This window comes from Monodelphis domestica, chromosome 2 (assembly GCF_027887165.1).
Source record: "Monodelphis domestica isolate mMonDom1 chromosome 2, mMonDom1.pri, whole genome shotgun sequence".
Taxonomy (NCBI): Eukaryota; Metazoa; Chordata; class Mammalia; order Didelphimorphia; family Didelphidae; genus Monodelphis; species Monodelphis domestica.
The window spans coordinates 351,374,235-351,399,466 of record NC_077228.1 but is presented as its reverse complement, the minus strand read 5'-3'; the positions used below and the strand labels follow the sequence as shown (position 1 = coordinate 351,399,466).

Genomic DNA, 25,232 nt, shown 5'->3' with positions numbered 1-25,232 from the left:
AGTGGACAAAAAGGTCCCTCTTTTTAAGTCACTTTATGTTTGATTTAATTCACACCTTCCATTTCACAAATGGCTTCATTGTGTTTGCATTACTTTCAGACCTTAGGATAAAATCAGCCAGCAGCAGGAATGATGTCCATTGTAGCCTAGACAGCTTTGCAAAGCTATTGAATAGAAATAGCTGCTTTACGGGAAAGATGTGTGATTTGGAAGTTTGCTCCATTTACTTTGGAAGCGTGAATGTGACATGAAATGACACCGATTTACATGTATCTGCCTACTCTTTTACCTCAGGAGAGTTTGGAGAAGTCTGCAGCGGCCGCTTGAAACTCCCAGGGAAGAGAGATGTTGCAGTAGCCATAAAGACCTTGAAAGTTGGTTATACAGAAAAACAAAGACGAGATTTTTTATGTGAGGCAAGCATCATGGGGCAGTTTGACCACCCTAATGTTGTTCATTTAGAAGGGGTTGTCACAAGGGGTAAGTACTGCTTACATCTATTTGACTAATGGACTGAATAATAGAAATTGCTTTAGTATATGCATGGTACAAATCCAAATTACAAACATGCTTGCATTGTTTTAATGAATTTTCTCTTGATGTCTAACTAAAACAATACCGATTTTATGCAACAACCTAAGGGGAAACAATAAGAAAGGGGCATGCATGATTAGGAGATGAAGATATTTTTATATTATACAGTCATACATCCATAAGAGCATATATAGACAAATGCAGGAGTTTTTACTTTCATTTTACCAGAAAAAAAGATCCATTTTCTTAGGTCTGTACATATTATTGTAAGTGTCACTTTCTCTGAGTTCTTGTTCTCACAGTTGGAGTTAAGAGAACACACTGACATTTTGATTTGTATAGTTTAATTTTGTAAATCATGACCGTGCTCCATGCAGACATTTAAAGACTTATTAGAGCTTAGTAACAGCGCTGGAGGCATTAGAAACACTCATATCCCAGCTATTCAACCCTTAAAGGAGCAACATATGCTTTATCCATGTACACGCATGCACACAATGGCATTTCTAACATTAGGTTACAGTTTCTCAAAATATACTGTTCTTTCTTCCCCCCTTTGCTTTTTAGGGAAACCAGTCATGATTGTAATAGAATACATGGAAAATGGAGCCCTCGATGCATTTCTTAGGGTAAGTAGCTTAAAATACACACTATTTCAAAATAGACTCTTGCAGGCTACCAACTGAATGTCACAAACTATTTTTTGCAGTGTAAAATGTGAACATTATAAACATGAACAGATCGAGAATTTATATGAACAAAATCAGATTGAACATCAGGGGATGAGACAGCCTTAAACTAAAGCTTTTCTGAACATTTAAGTGGTACAATGTGGTAAAGCCAAAGTGGTTTTCATTACTGCTACATATTGAAGTCAAGAACAGATACCTGAAGCCCCTTAGATTGAACACATGAACACATGCTAGAAAGTAGCATTTCATTTGTTCAGGAGAAGGGATGTCATTATAAAGATGTCTGAAATAAAACACAGAGAAAGTTCTAAGATGATGAGCAAAGTGACAAAACAATAGAGTGGTTTCTGTTAGAAACCACAATATGGCTGTGGAGTGTCTTTGGTTATTCTGACAACATTCAAAGAAAGGCAAGGCAGAAAAAATAGAAATGCTATACAGATTTTGAAAAATAATTTAATGTGATGTGGTTTGTATCATAATAAGTTCTAAATCATTTATGACTATTTCGTCACAGTTAGTTATATGTATTCTGTCCAAGGGTATACATAAATGTCAACTTTCAACTACAGACTAGATTGGCAGGCAGAATTCTCTTTTATGGAAATAAAATGATGATCATAGTTAACATTTATATATCAGTTCAAGGTTTCAAAAGAGCTTTACAAATATTATTTTATTAGATCCTCACAACAGCCCTAGGGACAGGGGCTATTATAACTTACTTTACAGATGAGAAAACTAAGTTGGCCAGACTAAGGGACTTTAAAAGTGTCACATAACTAAAAAGTGGCTGAAGGCATATTTTACTTTGGGTCTTCCTGCTTCTAGGTCTAGGCTCTATCTACTATACCACCTGGTTGCCTAAACAAGATCAAGTACTAAAATTATTATGATAACAATAGCTGACATTTATGTCCTGGTTATTAAATTTTAAAATTGCTTTTCTCACAACATTGCTGACCCAATAGTGTGAAGTATGAACTGTAAGTATCATAATTCTGACTTTACAGATGTTAACACTGAAGTCCTGGCAAGTTAAGTCATTTGCCTCATTTCACATATTTAGTAAGTGGCAGAAATAGCGCTCAAACTCAAGTCTTCTGACAACAGTTTCAGGGCTATTTTTATTAAATAAACTTCTGCACAATTTTAGATTTTTTCCCTTTATTTGGGATTAGGTAGTACAGCCCAGAGGTGGTCTTTCATCTTCAGTCACTTCATAACTCATGCCCTAAACCATCTAAAGAAATCATATGACTATAAATATTCCTGGATTGGGAATACATGCCAAGCCTTCAGGCTATAGAACACAAAGACTGTTCCAGATCCTAATTCCCCTAAACCTATTTTTGCCACAGATCTCTACAGGGCCAAGCTTATAGATGACAACTAATAATCTGACCCTATCATTGCCATTATTCCCCATTCCCATGAAGAGGGCTGGACTTAGAAACCAACCAGTATTTTCCTTTCTACTTTTTCAGAGGATTACCCTCAAGGCATTATAGAGTTATAAAGAAATAAAAAATAATGTGGATTTGAAAAAAAAACACTATTACTATAACATTTTTGGGGTAGGGATGGAAAAAATAAGCTAACATTTGCCTTTGTGCATCTCTTTTTTTTACTTTATTTTGGAATATTTGTACCTAATTCTCCAGAACAACATTTTTCTAACAGCCTTTGTGTTTGGTGCCTATCCTCATGGTGAGCTTTTTTCGGGTATAATTATCTGCCTTGGCTATTGATGTTTATGACAGTGACCAGATGATTGCCAAATTCCTATTATGTTCTGTGCTTTCTGACCACAATCTATGTATCTGATGAGATCTAAGTTTATCCTTTTACCAGTGTCTAATATGGTATGGGAATTCAATAAATAGTTAATTATTCCTCTCTGACTAGAGAAGATAGCTTGGTATATAGAAAATATCCCATGATGACTTTTTGCCCATCAAATTCAAGTTAACTGGATTTCAACTCTTGTCTTTCCTGCAGAAACATGATGGGCAATTTACAGTCATTCAGCTTGTAGGAATGCTGAGAGGGATTGCCGCTGGAATGAGATATTTGGCTGATATGGGATATGTTCATCGGGACCTTGCAGCCCGAAATATTCTTGTCAACAGTAATCTTGTTTGCAAAGTGTCAGACTTTGGCCTGTCCCGAGTTATAGAAGATGATCCGGAAGCTGTCTACACAACTACTGTAAGAAGCTTGGTGTTTTTTTAACGTATTAATGTGCTCCTCCTTCCTTCATATGCTTTATGTGTAATCCATATTCCCTCATTAACGGAAACAACAATTTCAAAAATAATACTGTAGCAACAAAATCTTCTTAGAGCCCTAGAAATGCAAGACAAAATACATGCTTTTAAAATAATGAAGCTTTCCTTGTTTCAGAGCAATAATTGATCTTCTAGTAATCCATATACTCAATAACAGGCCAAATGATTTTGAACTCAGAAACAAGTTCGTCATGTTTTATAGGAATATCTATATAAATATCATATGCATGCCCACAAATCAATCTAGAATGGTCATTTTTCATGGTACTAATAAGTAAAAAGGCATTCTATCTAATCTGTATATTGCTAAAGTTATTAGTGATGATTTGTGGATATTGTTCTCTTTTCTGCTTTTTATAATATGCAACTACTGCTAATTTAAGTGTATGAGGTCCCACTTAAGATATCCTCTATTGTAATAGAAGGGCAAGAATAGGAACTGACCCTCTGATTTAATTTCTTTGGTATAGGGAATTCTAGGTGAAGAAAATTCTTCTACCAATACAAGTAGGCACCTTCTTAACAATTTAAGATTTGCCTAAAGCACTGAAATATTAAATAACTTGCCCAGGATCACAAAGCCAGTATGTGTTAGGGGAGGGATTTGAACCCAGGTCATCCTGGCTTTAAATCTTGCGCTGTGTCCAATATACTATGCTGCCACTTTAATTAAGTATGACTTTAAATTTCCTCAAGAATGCTTAAATTGACAAAGGCATTTATAGCGTACCCTCGTAACCACTACCTAACTTGATCTTCCAAACATTCCTGCCAAGAAAATGTATTTTAATCCATGTTTCATAGATGAGAAACTGGAATTCAAAAAAAGTGAAAGTGCTTTACCAAAGCCTAAATAAATAGGAAGCTGTAAAATAAAGACATTTGTGATGAAATTTAGCTTAAAATGCTTTAGAGTAAGTGTATATATGTATATATGTGCACGTGCAAATATACACACACATAAAGACAGAAATAGAGCTCTATAGATATCTATAGGTACCAACTACTGATTTCTATTTGTATCTGTGATAGATGGCTTGGTAAAGAGATAGAAAGAATGATTGCAGTGTATAAGGAGTGCTACATTTGGAATAAAAGGATTGGAATTCTGTTCCTAACTCTGTGTCCTTGGGCGAGTAATTTACCTCTCTCTGGCTTATTCCCTCATCTTTGAGATGAAGGGGTTATACTACACAACCCCTAAGGTAATTTCTAGCCCTATCTCTATGAACTTGTGAGATTCATATCAGTATATTCACACATAATGCTATCCTCTGTATCTGTAAAATAGTATTCTTTTTGTTGTGAATACTATAATAAAACTCCTTTGGAACCTAAGTAACTAAATCCCACTGGACACACAAAAAATAAATAGATTCCACTTCATATTCAATTCCACATTATAACAAATAATATTGTATCCCTAATAGTATTGTGGTTCTTGTCACTCTCCTCCTTCCTCCATTCAACCAACTTTAATTTAACCCTGCCTTAACCTTCCTCTGTAAATTCCAGGGATTTCTATTAACCTCCAGGTTTCAAAGCCCTTCATAACCTCACCTAACTATCTTCCCAATCTTGATATGTCTTACTTCTTATCACATAATCTTCACGATAGTGACATTCTTGCTGTTCTATGAACAAGAGACTTCTCTGGAACCTAGCCATTTTCTTTGATTGTGCCCCATAAATGGCATGCTCTACTTCCTCCTGGCTTCCTTTCAGTTTCAACCAAAACCCAAACCTCTATTAATTCTTATGTTTTCCCTCTTTTTTTCTTATTTATCCTATGAATTGATTGTTTGTACATATTTGTTTGCTTGTTTTTTCTACTTATATAATAATATCTTTGAGGTCAAGGACTATCTTTTTTCCTTTTTTTTGTATCTTTAGCACTTTGCATGGTGCCTGGTATATATTGGACTTTTTAAATAAATGTTTATTGACTTTGACTTATGGACATGAGTACAATGGATATATCATATGTATATATAGTGCATAATTATATCTAGCATATAATTAATTTTATGACTAATTGTTAATTTCTTTTAAAAACAGGGTGGAAAAATTCCAGTACGGTGGACAGCCCCAGAAGCCATCCAGTACCGGAAATTTACATCTGCCAGTGATGTGTGGAGCTATGGAATTGTTATGTGGGAAGTAATGTCTTATGGAGAGCGGCCCTATTGGGACATGTCAAATCAAGATGTAAGTTTTACCCAGACACAAATTAATGTGGCCAAATACATTTATGCTTCTGGTGAATTGTATGCCATTAGAGATTCATAAATTATAAATCTAAGATTAACATAAATGGGAAAAGGACACAGAAACCCAGTTTCCTTTTTACTATATTAAATGTAAAATAGCTTCCTACAATAATTTCAGGTTTTGTTTTAGTTGTGGGATTTTTTCTATTTACCTTTAGATGCAAGTGTGATTATAGTTCATTCAATCTCTGAAGGACCAAGACTATAAAGTTGGTAAGGCCAAATCATTGATGTCTAAGGTCCTTTCTAAATCTAAATCTGTAGCTTTATATTTCTAACTTTCAGTAAATTTTGAAGGAAATAATTTCAATACAGAGAGGTCACTATATTATTGAGATCAGAGACCTCTAAAATGTTTAATGAATTATTTTAGTTGAGTTTTAAGCAACACAAGTATTTATGCTGTCTTAATCTTCTTCAATAATCAGTACACTACAGAACAAAAACAAATACACAGCAAATTCTTGATTGTTTCTCAATTTTTTTAGGATCCTATCATAAACCTGGAAATTAATCAATATTTTATTGAAAATGAGAAAATACAGCTAGACCTTACACCCAAAAAACCTAACTTAAAGGAATGTGTTCAGGAAAGGTATTCACCTTTATTGGAGGACTTATTCTACTTGCATGACTGAAATAGGAGAATTAGGATAATAATCTCAAAACTAATAAATTTAATATATGGGAAAACTTTGTGAAGTATGACCTCTTCTAGAATAAGGAATATGATCATGACAGATAAACAGTGTTTTTAATAACTGATAAAGTTCACAGTTTATTTTTCTAGTTTTCAGCCAGTGCTCCATATTTGGGTAGCAACAAGATGACTATCTATCTAGAGAGAAGCTGAATTCCCTATCATTTTTTAAATGAAAGAAATTTCTTATCCTTATCTTTATCAGAAAAAACTGTAAAAATGTGAAACTTAATTAATGAAACCATTCATTATTTCTTTCTTCATTACTGATTACTTAGATTTTATTTTTATTCAAAGAAACCAATATTTTATTATCAACACTGATGTGTACTTCACATTGACATTGTGGAATTAAATCATAGTTACAATAGGGAGCTTTTAGATTTTAAATAATAATTTTGTTAGACGAATTTATTACATGTCTTCCACTGAAGTCTTGTGTGTTCATTCAGTTTTCACCATATGCTGGCTTATATATAAACTGCTATAAACAAAAGACATAGAAAATACTTTAGTCTCTTGAAAGAAGAGACCATTAGACTGAAGACTTACAATACAGCATATTAGTATGGATGAATAGGAACTATTCCTGAAGTTTGGTATAGGGAAATTCCAATGAAGAAACTTCCAATACTATAGTGCAATATTGGAATTCTTAGAAAATTGCCTGGGGGCATAGAAAGATCAAGCTACTTATCCAGGGATATTTGTCAGTGTGTATCCTAAGCAGAATTTTAACCTATGACTTCCAGACTCTCAGGCTACCTCATAGATTACTAAATTACAACTGTAATATATATTGTTAGAGAAAAGTATTGAATGGAATTAAGTCAATCAGGGAAGTCTTTATTTGACTTTCATAGCAAGTTTTTGATTTTTTTTTGTTTTATATTTTTTAAAAGAAAGAAAAATGAAGTAATGGATTATATGGGGGAAGGTTATACTAAGGGAGCATGTTTAAAGATTCCATTGTTAGAAAAAGAAAATCCTTCATGAGAGGGTGACCAAATCAGAATTTCATTGCTTCTGATTTTAAAGAAAGTAGTTATTAGGTTGAAGGGGAAGGGAATGGGGGGAAAATCCAAGAAACTAAGTAGGTGAGTTTCCAATCAGTCAACAAACATATTAAGTGCCTATAATATGTCAAGTATTGTGCTAAGTATAACTGACACAAAGATAGGTAAATGGGAGTCCCTGCTATGGCAATCTAATTGGAGAGGCAACATGACCATCACTAAAAACAAATGTTATATATATATATATATATATATATATATATATATATATATACAGGATTAATTGGAAATAATTTTTTAAAGGCACTAGAATTAAGAGGATTATAAAAGGCTGCCTCCAGAAGCTAGGATTTTAGCTGGCACTTGAAAGAAACTAAGGAACATAGGATGTAGAGATAAGAAAGAAGATTGGTGAATGGCCTTTTAAAAGTCAAGCAGAAGAGTTCAAGGTTGATGCAAGAGGCCATAAGGAGTCTGAAAGTTCCTGAGCAAAACAGCAAACTAATAAAATAATGCTTTAACATCTGTGTCTGTGAGAGATTGCTTGCTGGCAAACTCTGCAGGACTGATGCCATAGTATTAAGCATAAGGCAATAAGAGCATGTACAAGAATAAAATGAAGTTTCCTGATTCCATAATTATATTTAGTCAACAAAAATAACACCCTTTCCAATAATGAATATTTGTGTTTTATTAGCATAATTTTGTTGGCATTTTCAAAAAGTCTTACAGATTGATATTATACCTCAAAACAAATAGGAAAAAAAGACATTTTAAGTCAGTTCAGTTCTTTCCTTATTTTAGATTGAGTGATAGACATCAAAGTTCTTTTTTTTTTTAAGATAAAAGTCTAAATGATGAGTCAGTTTGGCAGAGTGCAAAGTTGTTAATATTTGACAGGTCTCAGTGTCAAAGATTTCATGGACTGTCAAAATATGGGCAAACAAATCCTTGGGGCAGAGAAAGAGAAATATTTACATTCCCTAGACACTCCATAGAGTTTCATTTCTTTTGACACCTTCCTTCTGTAGTAGATCCAAACATAAAGGGGTCTGACAGGAATTTGAGATGACTAAAATTCAGTGTTTACTTACCTTTCAAAAAGGAATAATAATGAAAAGGACTACATTTAGAAAATTAAAATATTCAAATTAAAAATTTTATCCCATAATGTATAAGAAAAAAAGATATTTGGATATTTGGAATATTTGCAATGGAAATTTCATCTCAAGAAAGTTTTAAATTAAATAGTATTATTTAATTAGTGTTCTTCATAACCATTGTGTGTTTTAATTGATAAAATCATTTATTCTTATATTGATTATGAAATTTTGATTCCAATAATATGTCATAAGGAAAGAGATACAAACATAAGAACATGTACCATAATCTACCGAATATTGGAATTTTGCATGGAGTTAGAATGATCTGGGTTAAAATCCTGACTTTTATATTCACTAGCTCTGTGAGTTAGCATGTCATTAAACTCTGAGGTGCCTCACTCAGTAGAATTTCTCTACAAATGCAGAGATAATTTATGATCCTCATTTGTGGAGGAAGTTTCTTTCCTGGAAGTCCCTTATGCTAATGAAATTAAATGTCTTTAATTTATGCATATATTACATAGACTTATGTTTATGCATGTTATATTACAGGTACACAATACATTTTTGGAATGATACTAGATATCTCTGTCATTTTAGTACTTCATATTTGATACAGTTTGTGTAATGATATTCATTTTAACTGTGTAGTATGGGACATCAGTTGTATTACTTTAATATTCACAACTAGGGGAGTGCAAATTTCATAGTTATTTGCTTCATTTTAACTATATACACATACAAATTGGATAATTAAGAAAAAAAAAGAATCCACTCTAAAGTGTGAAAATATCTAACAGTGATTAGTCAACCAGCTGATCATTGTACTTGGTGCTATGAATGGATCTTTGCCTATTCTTGAGGAAGATGTCAGGTATCAGTTGTATTCCAAATGTTCAAAAAAAGTCAGAATTAACTTCCCTTAAAAAATATAAATAATGCTTTGGTTTCCAGACTGACCCATAAAGCATATTTCAAAAGTACTATACAATAGGAATTCTTATTTGTTTCTAGGTAAAGTGAATAAAACACAATTTTAAAAATAAATGGGAAAACTTTTAACAAGAAATTTACAAATATATATTACATTTATTTTTTAACAAGATTAACAAAAGCTGGTGCTTAAAAATCTACTCTAAATAAGTTCTTAAAAATAGATAAGGATTCTGGACTTTGGAAAATTCTGGGCATTTTTCAAGACCTTAGAGGCTAATGACACAAGTACTTTATTTTGTCAAACCTTTCTCTTCAAAACTTAACCTTCCTCTTTATATAGCTATGTGCCACCTATACTACTCTTCTGCTCTCAATCATGCTTTTCACTCACAAATGAAGAGAGGAAAAGGGAATGACAGGGAGAGATCATTCAAAACTAACAAAGCAGAAATGAGTTGGAAGAGACAAAGGATATCAAAGAGGATTATGGAGAAAAGATTTGAGAAAGAATTAGCTGAGCTTTTAGTGGTAAAAAATAAAAAGGAAAGGCATGGGATTAATCACATGGAAGGAGGACAGATGAAGCAGTGAGGAATAAAGAATATTTCATACAATTTTATGTAATGCCATCAAAATCGTTGACCAAGAGTGGCTTGTCTGCTGTCCTAATCAAGGGAAAGAGTTAGGGAATGAAAGAGAGAAGATAGAGACAGGGGTAGGAAAAGGTGGTCACAATATGTGTACTTTTGAGTTGGCGTCGGGTTTTTTTTACAAGTGGTTACCCTCATGATCTACAGTCCTTTGATACAGAAATGACATATAAAGGGAGGAATGTGCCTGAATATTTATTATCATTCCTGCAACTTCTGATATCATGTTAAACAACCTTTAGAGTTGATCTATCATCTCTAGTTATTCCCTAAAGCAAGACCAGGTATCTTCCAAGATGTCTTTCTAGCCCTGGGATGAGAGGGAGAAAGTTTTGGGCTTGTGGTTTTTTTGTTGTTGTCATTTTTTAATCCTTTGTCATGTCCAACTCTGCCTAACCCCAGGTGGAGTTTTATTGGAAAAGATCCTGGACTGGAAGTGGTTGGCCATTTCCTTCTTTAGCTTGCTTTATGGATGAGGAAATGGCAAACAGCATTAAGTGACTTGCCCAGGGTCATACAGCTAGTAAGTGTCTGAGGTTGGATTTGAACTAAGCTTTTCCTGACTCCAGGCCCCATAGTTTTATCCACTGCATCACATAGATGTCTAAAGTGAAGGTAAAGTCTGCAGTAAAGGCCAAAGACCAAGCATATAACCCTTCAGTGTCCATGAAATATAACCCCTATGGTTGTTTCAGGTAGCAGGCTTCTCGGATCAGAAGGAAAGGGATTAAGTTGCTCAGGGCAAGGAGCAGAAGGCTTGTGGGTGGGATAATTATAAGATTAATTCCAGTTTAGTTAATCAAGTCTGGGGACATAAGAAAGAATGAACCCAAACAGGAAACTGAACCCCAAGGAGACAAATGCAAATTAATTTCCCAGGAGAAAAATGGTTAAGTTTTAACCAGGCAAGAAACAAAAGCTTTGCACAGAATAGGTATGTAGTACAGTACATCAATATTTATTAGATGACAAGTTTCAGAAGCAGCATTTAATACCTCTGACAATTTGTTTTACTCACACCTTAAGTGGAAAGAATGATATACCTTCCACTATCCCAATAACATATTGTACAAACATAACTAATGTACATAACTAATGGTACAAGCTTAGTCTCACAAAGGCAGGAAACTTTTGAATGTTTGATTGTGGGTTTGGGGCAGCTCAGTAGCACAGTGAGAAAGATATAGAGTGACCATAAAAAAGACACAGGATAAGAACAAGAAATGAGCACATAAAGAAGGACATGTAAGCAAACTGGAATAAGAACAGCTAGTATTTATATATTCATTAAAATTTTCAAAGCATGAAAAAAAAGGAAAAAAATTACAAAGGATTTTACAAATATTTTCTCACTTTATCCTCTGGAACTTTATACCCTGGGAGGTAGGTGCTATTTTTTTCTTCATTTTGAAGCTGAATCTCATAACTATGCTGACACAAACTGAAAATTCCTCAGTCTATTTTCCAAACACTATTGAGTGATGTAGACATAGTGGGAAGAAGGTTAATTCATAAATGACAGGATTAGAACTCCTTGCTTTTCCCTTAAAAAGCAGCTCAAGCATGGAAGAGGAGAAGGTGCTTTCCTATGAAAATTAATCTGCTACCCTCTAATAATGCTCATATTTAGGTACTCAAAACTAGAGGAATGTCTAAATTTTCATTTATGACTAAGTACCTAAAATTTATTTAAGTTTTTATCACCCATAGGTTCTAGGAACTCCTTGTGGCCTGGGATTGTGTTTTGCCTTTGTATCCCCAGTGTTTAGTTTCTAGTATACAGAAGGCACTTAATAAATACTTTTTGAGTGACTATTGACTACCTTGGGTTTGGATTAGATAGATGAACAAGGATTTTTCAGCACCAGATTGGGGATCCTATGACAGAACCATTTCACTGAGAAAAGGCATACTTAGGAAAGGCATTGAATAAATATTTAGTATCTACTTCAGTCTAGTTAACAGGTGGTTACTCAATGCAACCTTCATTCATGATTGTTTCCTTAATTATGCCACTCCCATCTCTTCCAAAATTGCTCATTTTTAAAAGTTCTTTTCCTTCCAAAGTTAATGAAACTTGATAACGTTGCTTTTCCTCCAATTCCCAGTGAAGTGTTATTGAAAACTTAAACTAGGTCACCAAATAGTTTTTTTTGATGACTAGATTTCACGAACAAGATAAATGGGAGTAAAGGTAATAAGGGCAGGGTCTTAGCTACTTCTTAAAATAGTGCATTAGTAATCAGTTTCAGCCTTTGAAAAAATAATCAGTTCATGGCTAAAATTCATATTCTCATTAGTAGGTAATCCTTGGGTCTCCATTTTTATTTAACACTAACCACTAAGATAGAAATTTTCATCTTTAACTTAAATATGAAAATATATTTTAAATTTTGGATCCCTTTTTCTTCCTCACCTCCCAGCAATTCTTATGATCATCCCGTTAAGATTAGGCAATTAGGCAAAGCAGGGCATTTTTTTTTTTACTTTTCTAAGAATTTTTCACAGCATATGTCAAAGGAACTGGTCCTAGTGTGTCCCAAAGGCCTTTAAAAATAATGTCATTATCTTAGTTACTTCTGGATCCACTGGGAACTATCTAGAACATAACTAGTTTGGAAAACTGCTAACTAATGTTTCCTTAATTTCCTTGCTGACTTTTTAGCACACTTAAGGACAAATCCATATAGCCAAATGCAAATAATCTATGCTCACTCAAAAAAAGAAAAAGGACAAAGGAGAGCATTTTATTAAACTACCTTTGATAATAGCAGGTACCACTTTATATAGCAGGCTTTGTCTTTAAATTAGCCATATTTTTAGGTCTAAGAACATTTAACTCTTGTTTTCTCTTTTCCTATCTTACATTTTAAGCTGCCTGCATTAGAAACTTACATTGAACAAGGATTATGTATTGTAGTTGTCTTTTATATAGCCTTCATCCAGGTGCCTTTCCAATATTAACAGAAACTTTGAGTGGTCTCCAATGTTAGACTTTCTTAACATTTAATACCAGTTGCAATCCATTGTAATTTGTAGGATACTGTAAGTGCAAATGAGAGAAGTGAGAAAGTCTTCAGGTATTTAAGGGACTTCTCTTGGGGAAAGTATAAATTCATTCGACTTTTCCCCAAAAGGAAATATTTTTAAAAGGTAGAAATAATAGGAGTTGCAAAAAAAAAAAAGCAGACATAGATATATTATAAGGAAATACTTTTTATATAAATATAGGTACCCAAAGTACAATGAGTTTTCTCAGGTGTAATTCCCTTCACTGGAGGTCATGGTACCTTGTAGAAGATAGTGTAATGTGGTAAAGGAAATTTTTATTCAGAAATGTGTAGGATTATATGACCTACAATGTCCTTTTCAGCTATGAGATTCTGTGATTCTGTGACTCCTGAACTAATTGCCAGTTTTGTGTATGTATAGGCACTACAGATGAAGTCTACATCTTTAGTTCTTTGACATTTCATTTTGTATCAGGATAAAGCTAGCTTCTCAACTCCATAATAAATATTATTATAGACTATTTTTTCTTCTTTTTACATATGGGGAACAGACCAATAGTTTTAAAATCATTTAACTAGTTATTGGCAATTGTAATACTAAAATCAAATTGTACATCCCAGTCCAGTGTTCTATGTGCCTTGTTTTCTCCCCCTAGAAAAATATTATATGACCAGAAGCTCTTTAAAGGTAAAATAATTCCTTGGTATTGAGAAAGGGCAGCTCATTCATTAACTTATCAAAGCCACCAAAGTAGATAGTATTTTGTGTATTTCAGCATTATTATTTTAATTTCATTGTTAGGGATAATTTCTGGCAATAGTTTTTTTGTTGTTGTTGGTGGTGGTTTTTTTGGTCTTAAATTTCCAGCACCCACGCCAAATTTTATCAGGACTTTCCTCAGCATGATATAGGAGACAGAAGGCCACTTTTGTCAATTGGGGAATGCTTTGTCAAAATTTTACTCTATTCTCTAGATTTTGAGAATTGAGGTCTTTGTCAGTGACACTTGCTATAAAGATAATTTCCCAGTTTGTTGTTTGCCTTCTATTCTTGGTTACATTAATTTTATTTGTGCAAAACCTTTTTCATTTAATGTATTCACAATTATCTTTTTTTATATCTCATAATGTTCTCTGTCTTAGAGAAAGCCACTTTTGGATTTGGGAAGAATTAGATTCAAATAAATCTAACATCTGTCACATATTAGCAGTGTAACCTGTGCAAGTCATTTCAAAATTTGTACCAGAGGCAAACTTCTAAAACTAAAAATTATAAAACTGCCTTAGAAGAGGTTCTCTATACCAGGAGTCTCCCAAAGCAGCAATAAATCTGTCAAAGACTCTAGAGCCTTTACACACATAGCATTACCCTTTTCACAATTAGTTTCCTGTTTTTGCTTTTCTATTTTCTCTGAGGCTTATTAAGGTATCATAGAAAGAAAGGATTGATTCATAAGAATGTGGTTCGTCTCTCACTTTGGTATTGTCATTTACTACCTGTGTGACCCTAGAATAATCACTTACCCCCTCTCTTTTTTAAAAACCTTTTCCTTCAGTCTTAGTAGCAATCCTCAGACAAAAGAGCAGTAAGATCTAGGCAGTTGGAATTAAGTGACTTGCCTAGGGTCACAGAGCTAGCAAGATGCCAGTTTTGAACCCAAGTACTCCCAACTTCAGATATGGTACTCTTTCCTCTGGGTCCATATATCCTCTCTTGCCTTCAATTTCCTCCTGTTTGTTACAAATGTATGAGGTAGGGGGAGGAAATATCCTCAACAGTTCTTTATGGGCCAAAGCCATAATCCTATGAACACATTCATTTTAGTCAAAGTGAAAATTGTACTTTCAAAGCAAACTTTCTCTCCATTTCTGCTTCCATAGAATCTACTATCTAGAAAATCCTTGATGCCAACTATATACTGTATTTTAATGTTCTATTCTTGAATGCCAGTGAATGTCTTCCATATTTTTCCTAATATTAAGATTACTTCAGTGTTTGATTCATCAACATTTCTTATAATAAACATTTCTGTTCACTTCAGGTCTTTGATTCACCTCTCCAGTCACCCTTTTTTTGGAATTTTAATATTGTTATGTCAGTGAGTGTCAGTATTCTTGAAAACCTTCATAAAAGCTGACTTAACTATTTTCCCACCTTAACAAGCCCTTTGTGTCATCTTTTGCTGTCTCACAGCTATGTTTTTTTATATTTTGCAGGTCACATTCTTTTTTTTAAGAATCTCATTTTTGTTTCCTCATAAATCCAGATGATCACATATGAAGGAATCAAACTAAAATCACAATTTTATCATCTTCATGTCTTACCAGTTTACCACATTTATTTTATCTAATTATTTTTTTTCTCCTTCCTGAATTCAGAATCCTAATATCTTAAATATATTCTAGCACAAAAATCTAATGATTATCTCAGGGGAGGGTGAAGACAAGAAATCAGAATTCCAATCTTCACAATATTAATGTCCCTTATGCATAATACTAGACACCAAGACCTTTAATTATGATGCTCTCTGGATTCTCAAACAAGTATTTTTCTAATGTGATCAGAGGTTCACACATTTTTATAGCATGTTTAAATATATACACATTTGAAAATGTATCATTGTAAATATTTGAAAAATCAGTGAAACTGATCATTTTAGGTAATGTTTCCTATTATACTTTGCAAAGTTTGTAAATATATGGGTAACTATATTTTCTTCCTGCTATATCCAAGTCAGTTATTTTCTTTACATTCTCTACTTTGAAAATCTCTTGGACAATATAATATTTCCATCTACTGTATCCTTCATGAACTTAAAGATCGTTCCCCTGCTGCTGACATGACTAGGAAATATATTCATTTTTGATATATTATTTTGTAAAATAATTATGTCTGGTTCAATAATTATACTGTGTATGGTACAATATATATATAATATAAATAACATTTGGTACAATACTCTTAGACCACAAGTTTTTAATTTGGCATCCTTGAACTATTTTATTTTAATTTCATTTTTATAATATATTTGATTTCTTTTATAATCCTATGTAATACATTTTATTCATTTTAAAACTTTATTTTGCTAAGAGGTCCATGGTTTTTGCTAGACCGCAAGAGGGGTCCAAATCAGAGAAGATGTTTAAGAGGCCTACCCTAGACTAAGTTCTTTAATATTCATAGATATTATGGATAAAGTAAAGACAATGTTCAGAAATATTGTGGTTGTTTAAAAGATCTTTATTAAAACAAATTCTATTCTATTTGATTAATTTTGATAGAGATTAAAATTAAATCATATTGTAAGGAGTATGAGTTTGCATTTTTTCCTTTCATGAATACAGGTACTTAGATAAATTAAAAAGAACATAAAATTATCATGCAAGAAAAAATGTTTTATAAAAGGAGGCTGGCAAAGATTTTGTCTGTAAACTTCTGCTCTTTCCATTTTTGGAATTCACCCTGAAAGAAGTTTATAGTTTACTCTTAGGAGATTGATGCTCACATTATCTTAATTTTTGAGATGCTTTTTGACCTTCTTTATTCTCTTGGTATTGCTTTTGCATGTTGTTTCATTGTTGCATTCCATTTTGACCATTGTTAATGATCTGAATGTACAATGATAGCCCATTTAGAGTTGTCAATCAGTACTTTTAATGTCATTTTCACTTTTAGGTTATAAAAGCAATTGAAGAAGGTTATCGTTTGCCAGCACCCATGGACTGCCCAGCTGGTCTTCATCAGCTGATGCTGGATTGTTGGCAGAAGGATCGTGCTGAAAGGCCAAAGTTTGAACAAATAGTTGGAATTCTGGACAAAATGATCAGGAACCCAAATAGCCTGAAAACCCCTCTGGGAACCTGTAGCAGGTAAGTGTCTATTTTTATCAGAAACAAAAAAATGTCAAATGCTGAGAATTGTTTGAACTAGATTCAAGTTTTCTTATAATGATGAGTTACAAATGAAAAATGCTAGTTTTAATATATTAATCCCCCCAATGTTCTTTTTTTGATATCTTGCCTTGCTTAACTTAGTTAAACATAATTAGTATGTTTGGTCTCCATTCCCCATACCCACTCATACGAAGTTTCCATGTGTGGCACATATTATCCTTTTTTAGAAAATATATCTTAAAAAGACATTTTATACTAGTTTTTTTTAATAAAGTAACATCCTGAGTTTCAATAGGCAATTCTTTTGATCTGTAATTTTATTTCCATTGCCCTAATTGCTTCCTTACCCTATTTGATCTATTCTCTTTTGGTTTTTAATTCTTTTCTTGAGGTAATTGTGCAAAGAACAGACTTATAAATAGCAATACAATAAAGTATGAAAGAAGAAAATCTATTTAGTAAGAAGAATCATGACATTCAATTCATTCTCATGAGTTGTTTTCCTGGATTGTAACATAGGAGTTGTTATTTAGCCCCCTGCTGCCTTGTAAGCCTGGTATTCCATGGCTGTTATTGGTAGTAAGTTAGACCCTTCTAAAGGTGTATTAACTCATGCAGCCCACAAGGGTGCCATTACTACAGTGGAAGAGTAATTTACTAAATAGTCCCCTTGTGGCCTGAACAAGTTAGTGTACCGCCAAATGTGCTTAATTTACTACCAGTTACTTCCAGAGAAGAGGCTGAGCAAATATTTACTGAATATAAATAGTGTGGTCTGTACTTAAACACACACACACACACACACACACACACACACACACACACTCAGAAGACATAGCCTTAAAATCTGAATAAAGACAAACAAAATGTGAATTTTACACTCAAAAGGAAATATAAGTAAAGGAGTTTTCTGGATTTTTAAATGTATAAAACAAAGGAAACATATCTGACCTAATTTTATTTGTGCCATACATTTGTGTTGATAGATTTCTTTGCCACCTGCTTTGGTCCATCAAAGTATACCTTGCTTTTTTTTTAATTAGGCCAATTAGCCCCCTTCTGGATCAAAATACTCCTGATTTCACTACCTTCTGTTCTGTGGGAGAATGGCTTCAAGCTATCAAGATGGAAAGGTATAAAGATAACTTCACAGCAGCTGGCTACAACTCTCTTGAATCAGTGGCCAGAATGACTATAGAGTAAGTATGAGTTTGATTTATTTATAGAGGGTCTACTGGATTTATTTGAAACTATATTTGTTCTGCCATGATTACAAAAGTCATCTTTCCCAGCCGAGTGTCCCAAAGCACAAATATTGGCAAAAACTCTCTCTGGATGATGTGCTTCTACATCAGCTACATTTAAGTTCATCCAATCTGCAATGGGTGTGCCAGAGAAAGTCTACGCTCAAAGGGACAGTTTCCCTACTGCAATCCTTTTAGACATGAGATCTCAGCATCCCAGGACCACAGTGCACTGAGGCATGTCTTATGATGACTTGTTAAGTGAAATTAGGGAAGCATAACTGTTAACTAGTTATTTAGCTTACCTAGTTCATCTTTCGGTTGTTTTTCTTGAAATTGTTCAACATTTTGCCTTAAAAGTTCTTTTAATGTGACTATGAACTAGATCAAAGTTTTGCAACACAATTTACAAATACTTTTTGTCAGTTTATCATCACACCATCCCTGAAAGGTAGGTGCTATTGTTACCTTCATTTTACAGATGAGGAAACTGAGGCAAACAGAAGTTAGATAACTTATCCAGAATCACACAGCTCCCAAGATTCTGAGGCTGAATTTGAACTCAGGTGTTCCTGACCCCGGATATAACATTATATCCTCTGTACTACCTAGTTGTTTGGCATATGGATTATCAAAACATCAAGTGTTTTTTATCACTTTGCTACTCCCTCACCATGGCTTTTAGGAGCTCATTCAACCTCTAGACTTTAGTTTCTTTGTATATAAAATGAGAAAAGCAGTTCTGAACTCAACAACTTCAAAAAAATGTTCTGAACCTAAAATGAGATAAGGCACATGAACACAATTTTTAAAAACTGTAAAAGTATATGCAAATGTCAGATATGATTCATGTTTTGGGAGCTAAACAATACTGTGCAGTATACATTCTATACTCAAGGGAAGATGCTCATAGGATTAGAATCAAAATGAGATAGCCCCAAAAGACATAAACCTGATGCCACTGATCAGGAAATGAAGCCTGTTCATCTTTTTGATTGCATCTGTGTTTCTTGATTCTGCCTCCACTGGTCACAGAAGTGAGCCTGGAGGTTCTCCCACATGTACTATTCAAAGAGTTACTGCCCAAGAACTAAAAGAGTTATCAAAATCCCACTCCACAACAGCTGTGCAGCACTTCACAACTATGTTATATTCAGACTTTAGAGGTCTCTGTATGCTGAATAATGCATACTATTCAACTTTTAACATCTATTTTGAGCAGAAAGGTCAAAGAAAGAAGAGGTAAAACAAAACAAGTTTCAACTATATGTCTGAGAGGAATACATTATGTTATGCATCAGACTTTAATATTCCCACCATGATTTTTTATGGCATGCAGTCATGAGAATTTCTTGAATTAAGGGAAATTTTTAAATAATGGTTTCTTCAATAAGTACTTCATAAATGTTAAACTAGGTAACATCTATATAACATAACAATATCAGCATGTGTATTTGTGGGTGCTTATATATATATATGTCTGTGTCTGTGTGTATATACACATTTATGTATATATAATACATATATATAATATAAAAAGAGGTAGTTTGGAATTCTGCTTCTACTACCATCTATGATCGAATAAGGCTTGGTTCCAGAGGACCTAATTTCAAATTCATACTCATTTGTATATCTTTACCTGTAAGGCATCTAGGCCATAGTATCTTAAAAATAAAAATAAATTAATATTTAAAACAATGATGTTTCACTAGATTATATTAAGTTCTCTTCCTGTCCTAAATCTGATGATCCCATGTTTTATTCCCACTCTTTTCTACATGGCAGAGTAAAAACAATACTCAATTTGGAGTCAATGGAAATGAGTTTAAATTCTGAATCTGCTAATTATCACCCATGGTTACCTTGAACAATTACCTAATCACTCTAGGTGTTTTAACATTAAAGGATTTTTCCAGATAGTCCCTGAGGTCTCTGCTCTAAATCTATGAGCCTATGATCTATATAGATTTAAAACTAGCAGATTGAGAGATGGCATTTCCATGTTTTTCTTTGGCTTAATAAATTTTCAGGCTGTTTATAACTTCACTTATCAAAAGTCAGATGAGAAAACCAAAATCCTTCCACATAATGACAAATTGAGCATCCAAGCAGTGATATTTTTTACAAAATTGAGCATTGCTTCAGGCCACTGATTTTATTATAATAATATGAAGGCAGTAGCTAATGGCTTAGATCAAAAGATGACTTAATGAAGGGGTGGAGAACAATGGGATACCTCGTAACTACAATGTAAGGTAACTAAATGAAAATGTCTTTCTCTTTCCCAGGGATGTGATGAGTTTAGGGATCACATTGGTTGGCCATCAAAAGAAAATAATGAGCAGCATTCAGACTATGAGAGCACAAATGCTACATTTACACGGCACTGGCATCCAAGTGTGATAGACAAAATTTCTCCCTTATGAGGGAGGTGACAGACTGTGAGAGAACAGTACTGGCCTTCATTATAGGCATGGAGTGCTGCTAGAAGACACTTGATTTGCTGGTTCCTTCCTGCAGTAAACAGATCTACAAGAAGCACCTACAGACTTGAACTCCTAAGTGCCACCAGAATTCACAAAAAGGGAATATGGATCCACCACTGGTGGCCAGGAAAACAGCAGTGACAATAAACAAAGTACTACCTGAAGAAAAAAAAAAACATCCAAACACCTTGAGCTCTCTAACCTCCTTTTTATCTTATAGACTTTTTAAAATGTATATAAAAATTTAAGAAAGAATATATTTGTCAAATAAAATCATGATCTTATTGTTAAATTCAAAATATTTTCCTTAAATATGTGATTTCAGAATCTTTTTTTTAAATCATTTGTGTTTATTCTTCATAAGGACTTTGTTTTAGTAAGTTGTTTATAGCTTTGGACCTTTTTAGTGTTAATTCTATGACACATTACTACACTGGGTACCTTTGAAGGAATCTCAAGTCTTTAGAAACATAGAAAGCATGATTGAGAGTGTATTTCTGTCAGAACATTGGTATCTTTTCTGTGCCATTTTCTTCTGTTAAATCAGTGCTGTTCTGACATGGTTTGCTAATTGGCAGGTCATCAAGAAAATGCAAGTTGCCAAGAGCTCTGATATTTTTAGAATACTTTTTTGTAAAGATCAGACATTATCTTTTCAATGAAAATTTAAAAGCAATAATGACCCCTACATAGTATAAGGCACTTTTAAAAAATTATTTGTAGGATGATTTTACTAGAATAATTTAATAAGAAAGCTCAAATTGTAGTTCCACAACTTTAAACAAAAAGGTGAAAAAAGAAAAAAAAAAGGAAGAGGCACTTCCTGTAATGAACATGGATGGAGACATGTCTCAGCGCAGGAAGTTATCCAGTGTTATCTAAAATTTGATCTGAGCACATCAAGATTTTTCAATATCTGAACATTAGGAAATTTAAGAGAAATAGTTGGCATATATTTTATATCTGATTCAGTTGAATGCAGTCCAAATGTGAGCTTAAAGAATCAGCTTTTATATTAGAACTTGGGAGCATGATGAAAGGGGCAGTTCACAATTTTCTCCTTTTTAGAACAAATTTGCTGCTCAGAACCCCATCGCTGCAGTGGAAAGTCTTTCCTTTGGGAACATTGACTCAGAAGAATTTTATTTTGAAAGAAAGAACTCTTTCACACTATGAGAAAGAGTGAGAAAGGCCTACCTTTTTTTGAGCTTTATTTATTGAAATATATGATTTGACAGTTGTTTAGAATATCATAAGCAATAATCAAATGTATCTTTATAGATATTGCAAGAATGTATACAAAAAGTGAAAGTAAGGCTTTCAAAAGTCAGGAAAATCTTGAACTACCCCAGAAGAGAACTGTTATACTTCCAAAGAGAATTGGGCTGTTTATATTGATTTTAATAGAGAAAAGATCCCAGGGATCAGTCATAAATTGGTCTTGTTTGATAATGTGGGCATCCACACAAAAACTGTAAATGTTCCTTTGTAAAACTTGTAAATTTTATTTATACTGTCTTGTTTTGTATACATATTTCTCTGTAGTGAGCTCTGAATACATTGAAAATGCACTATATTTTTCTATTTTACTTGCAGAGCATCACAAAAGAACAGGTATTTTCAGTGCTACATAATGTGTTTTCCCACATTTAGGACCAAAGATGGCTACAGAAAAATTCAAATGGATTGCTCCCTCCCCTCCCCATGACCTTCTAGTTCCCCCATTTTACTTTTCTTTTAGATCACTGTACAGTGTTATTTGACAGTTTATTTATTTTTGTTTGATCAACTAGAAAAACAGTCAATATAATTTCACTAAACTGTTTTCTTTTGTCCCTTAAGAAAAAAAAAACTGTAAAAAAATGCTTTGAATTAGCATAATCCCTTTCCATAGACACTTCCATTTGTAATCTTTGTAATAGACTGTAAATATATTTTTGGAACTATAACACCATGTGCTCGAGGGTTATTTTTCAGTGTCGGCAGTGTATATCAGTGTTTATACTAAGTACAGCACTTTACAATTCTAATCAGTAGCATTGGCCTTTGAGAGAGTGAGTGAAAGAGACTGAGTGAGTGCTATTAGTACAGTTTAGCTTTTAAACTCACTAATAATGGAGTTCTTTTCTTGTTCATAGCTTAAGGTGCTTATTTTTTCTATTAGAAATCAAATTAACAAAAAAGCCATTTTAGACCTAGGAGATATAGCATATGGTACATGCAAATTGTGTCTTTCCTGCTTTTTTCTAGCACTAGATTTATAGCTGAGTAATCTTTCTTGAGTAGAAGGGCAGAATAAAAGTGTTGGGTTTGTTTTTTTCGGAAATGACTTTTTTCTTCAGCAATATACCTCATCTGCCTTAAATTTTTTACAGCTCAATACAGGGAAAAGGGAGAAGGGATGGGAAAGACACAGAGCACAATAGGAAATGTATGCTTACTCCGCTATCTCATTTTAGGTCGATTATCCCCCTCACCACTATCATTTTGGATTACATGTATGTGAACCAAGTATTGACTGAGAGACTCAACATTGTAATGCTGATTGTAATGCTTTCTTCCAGAAAGAGATGAGGCAGCATAATGACAAGAATGTACAAATTGCACCTTGAAACTTTTATTGAGAAATTAGTGCTCAGGGGAGGAAAGGATGAGAAAGTGAGAGTTAGAAATAAGATTCCGAAATTATAAAGCTGCAAAGGACATGGCCTCCTTGATTTAATTTAGCCACCTTTTCTTTAAAGAACACTGTCTTCACACTTGACTTGTGTTTTGCCTTCAGTACTGAAATAAAAATAACTGTTTTATTAAATCTGGATCTAACCTTTTCTGAGCAATTGGATCGGGCCTTGTTTGCTGGAACTTGTGGGTGATGCTTGTCAGAGCCCTATTAGTTGAATCATGCTGTATACTCATGTAACCTACATTAGCTAGAACTATTCGGAACTCTTAATTGCTCTTTTTATCAGTGTTTTTACATCAATTGAAAAAATGGGTGTGATTCACCTCTTTTTAAAAATATATTATTATTTAGGCAATGGTGGTATTCTCCCTTCTGTTTCTTGATGAGCAACCTCAGAAACAGGCTGCTCACTCACTGTATGACTAGGAGATGTGCATGTGCAAAGCAATTATTGATGTAAATTTTTCTTTCTAGATGTTGAGAAATCATGGGGGAATTGGGGAGAGATGTGCTTTTTTGTTTGCTGGATTTGTCCCTCCTTGCCTAAGAATTACTACAGGGGTCATCCTTTTACAAGGACAACTGACTTTGAACAGTATCTTAATGTATCAAGCACAAATAACTCTTTCTTCAACACGAATCATAAAAAAGTCTTTTTACCAGCGTAAAAAAAAAACTAATAATAAACAAGTCTAATAGACTATGTAAAGAAAATACTGTCTCTAATCATTGATGGATTACTTGGTGTCCCTACCCATTCTTTATTGCTTTACTTGATATATCAAACAGGCCCATGTATAGTGTTTTGTTTAAACACTAAATTGAGCCAATCTGGTTCCACCAGAAACCGTTATCTATCACACCTTTCCCTTTACTTATGTGCACCCCTTTAATCTCCTAGTTGTTTGAAACTGTCATGCATGCCTGAAAAAAAAAGGTGTGCTTTCAAAACACCACTGACAAGCACCTGGGCCAAAAGTTTTTTAATCTTGGACATTCATTTACAGGGTAGTTGGAAAGCATGTCTGAGTAGAAAAACAATGGACATAGTCAGAAGAACTGTATTTAAATCATAGACCATAGAAAGTACTTGTCATATGACCTCGAACAAATCAATTCAACTCTCTGAGCCTTCTGTGTCCTCTTCTGTAAAATCAGGACCACACAACTTGCACTGCCTACCTCACAGGGTTGTTGTGGGGAAAGTGCTTTATAAAATGTATTGTGCTATAAAAATGTGAATTATTATTATTATTATTATTACTATAGCAAGAAAATTTTCCAAAGACAAAAAAAATCTCCATGAATGGATCTTCCTACATTCTGCAAATATTTTGTTTAAATGATTAAGGCATGAAAGCCAATAAAGTGAACTGGAGTGTTTGAATACTGGTAAGTCACAAAATCCACAAAGTAGGAAAAAGAACCTCAGAAGTAAGTTAGTCCAAGTTATACCTGAGCAAGAGTGGCCTCTCTAATAACCCAATAAGTGACCATCTAGATACCACTTGGAAGAATAACTGGGAACATGTTGCCTCTCAAAGCAGTCAATTCCATTGATTTTTGAAAACTTTATTAGGATTTTTTCCCCAATTAAATCCAGTCAATCTCTCTCTCAGTAACCTCTAGTTCTCTGTAATTTACACAACTCTGAGTTCTGTATTCTTGGATCAGGAAACAATAGCTGTCCCTATTCCCAAAGTCTTCTCCTTACTTCACTGA

The 25,232-nt window shown here is 33.6% G+C and overlaps 1 protein-coding gene across 4 annotated transcripts in view; it reads left to right on the top strand.

Annotated features, from left to right (window-relative positions):
* The window catches only part of EPHA7 (EPH receptor A7), a 214,466-nt gene extending 193,327 nt beyond the window's left edge, over positions 1–21,139 (top strand). For all 4 annotated transcript variants that reach the window (XM_016431189.2, XM_056818602.1, XM_016431188.2 and 1 more), the window contains exons 11-17: positions 295–480; positions 1,102–1,163; positions 3,228–3,437; positions 5,576–5,725; positions 16,880–17,073; positions 18,141–18,296; positions 20,630–21,139. In XM_016431189.2, the coding sequence (XP_016286675.1) occupies positions 295–480; positions 1,102–1,163; positions 3,228–3,437; positions 5,576–5,725; positions 16,880–17,073; positions 18,141–18,296; positions 20,630–20,744 (1,073 nt within the window). In that variant the 3' untranslated portion in view covers positions 20,745–21,139. The remainder of the gene's footprint in view (positions 1–294; positions 481–1,101; positions 1,164–3,227; positions 3,438–5,575; positions 5,726–16,879; positions 17,074–18,140; positions 18,297–20,629) is intronic.
* Positions 21,140–25,232: the final 4,093 nt, after the last annotated feature.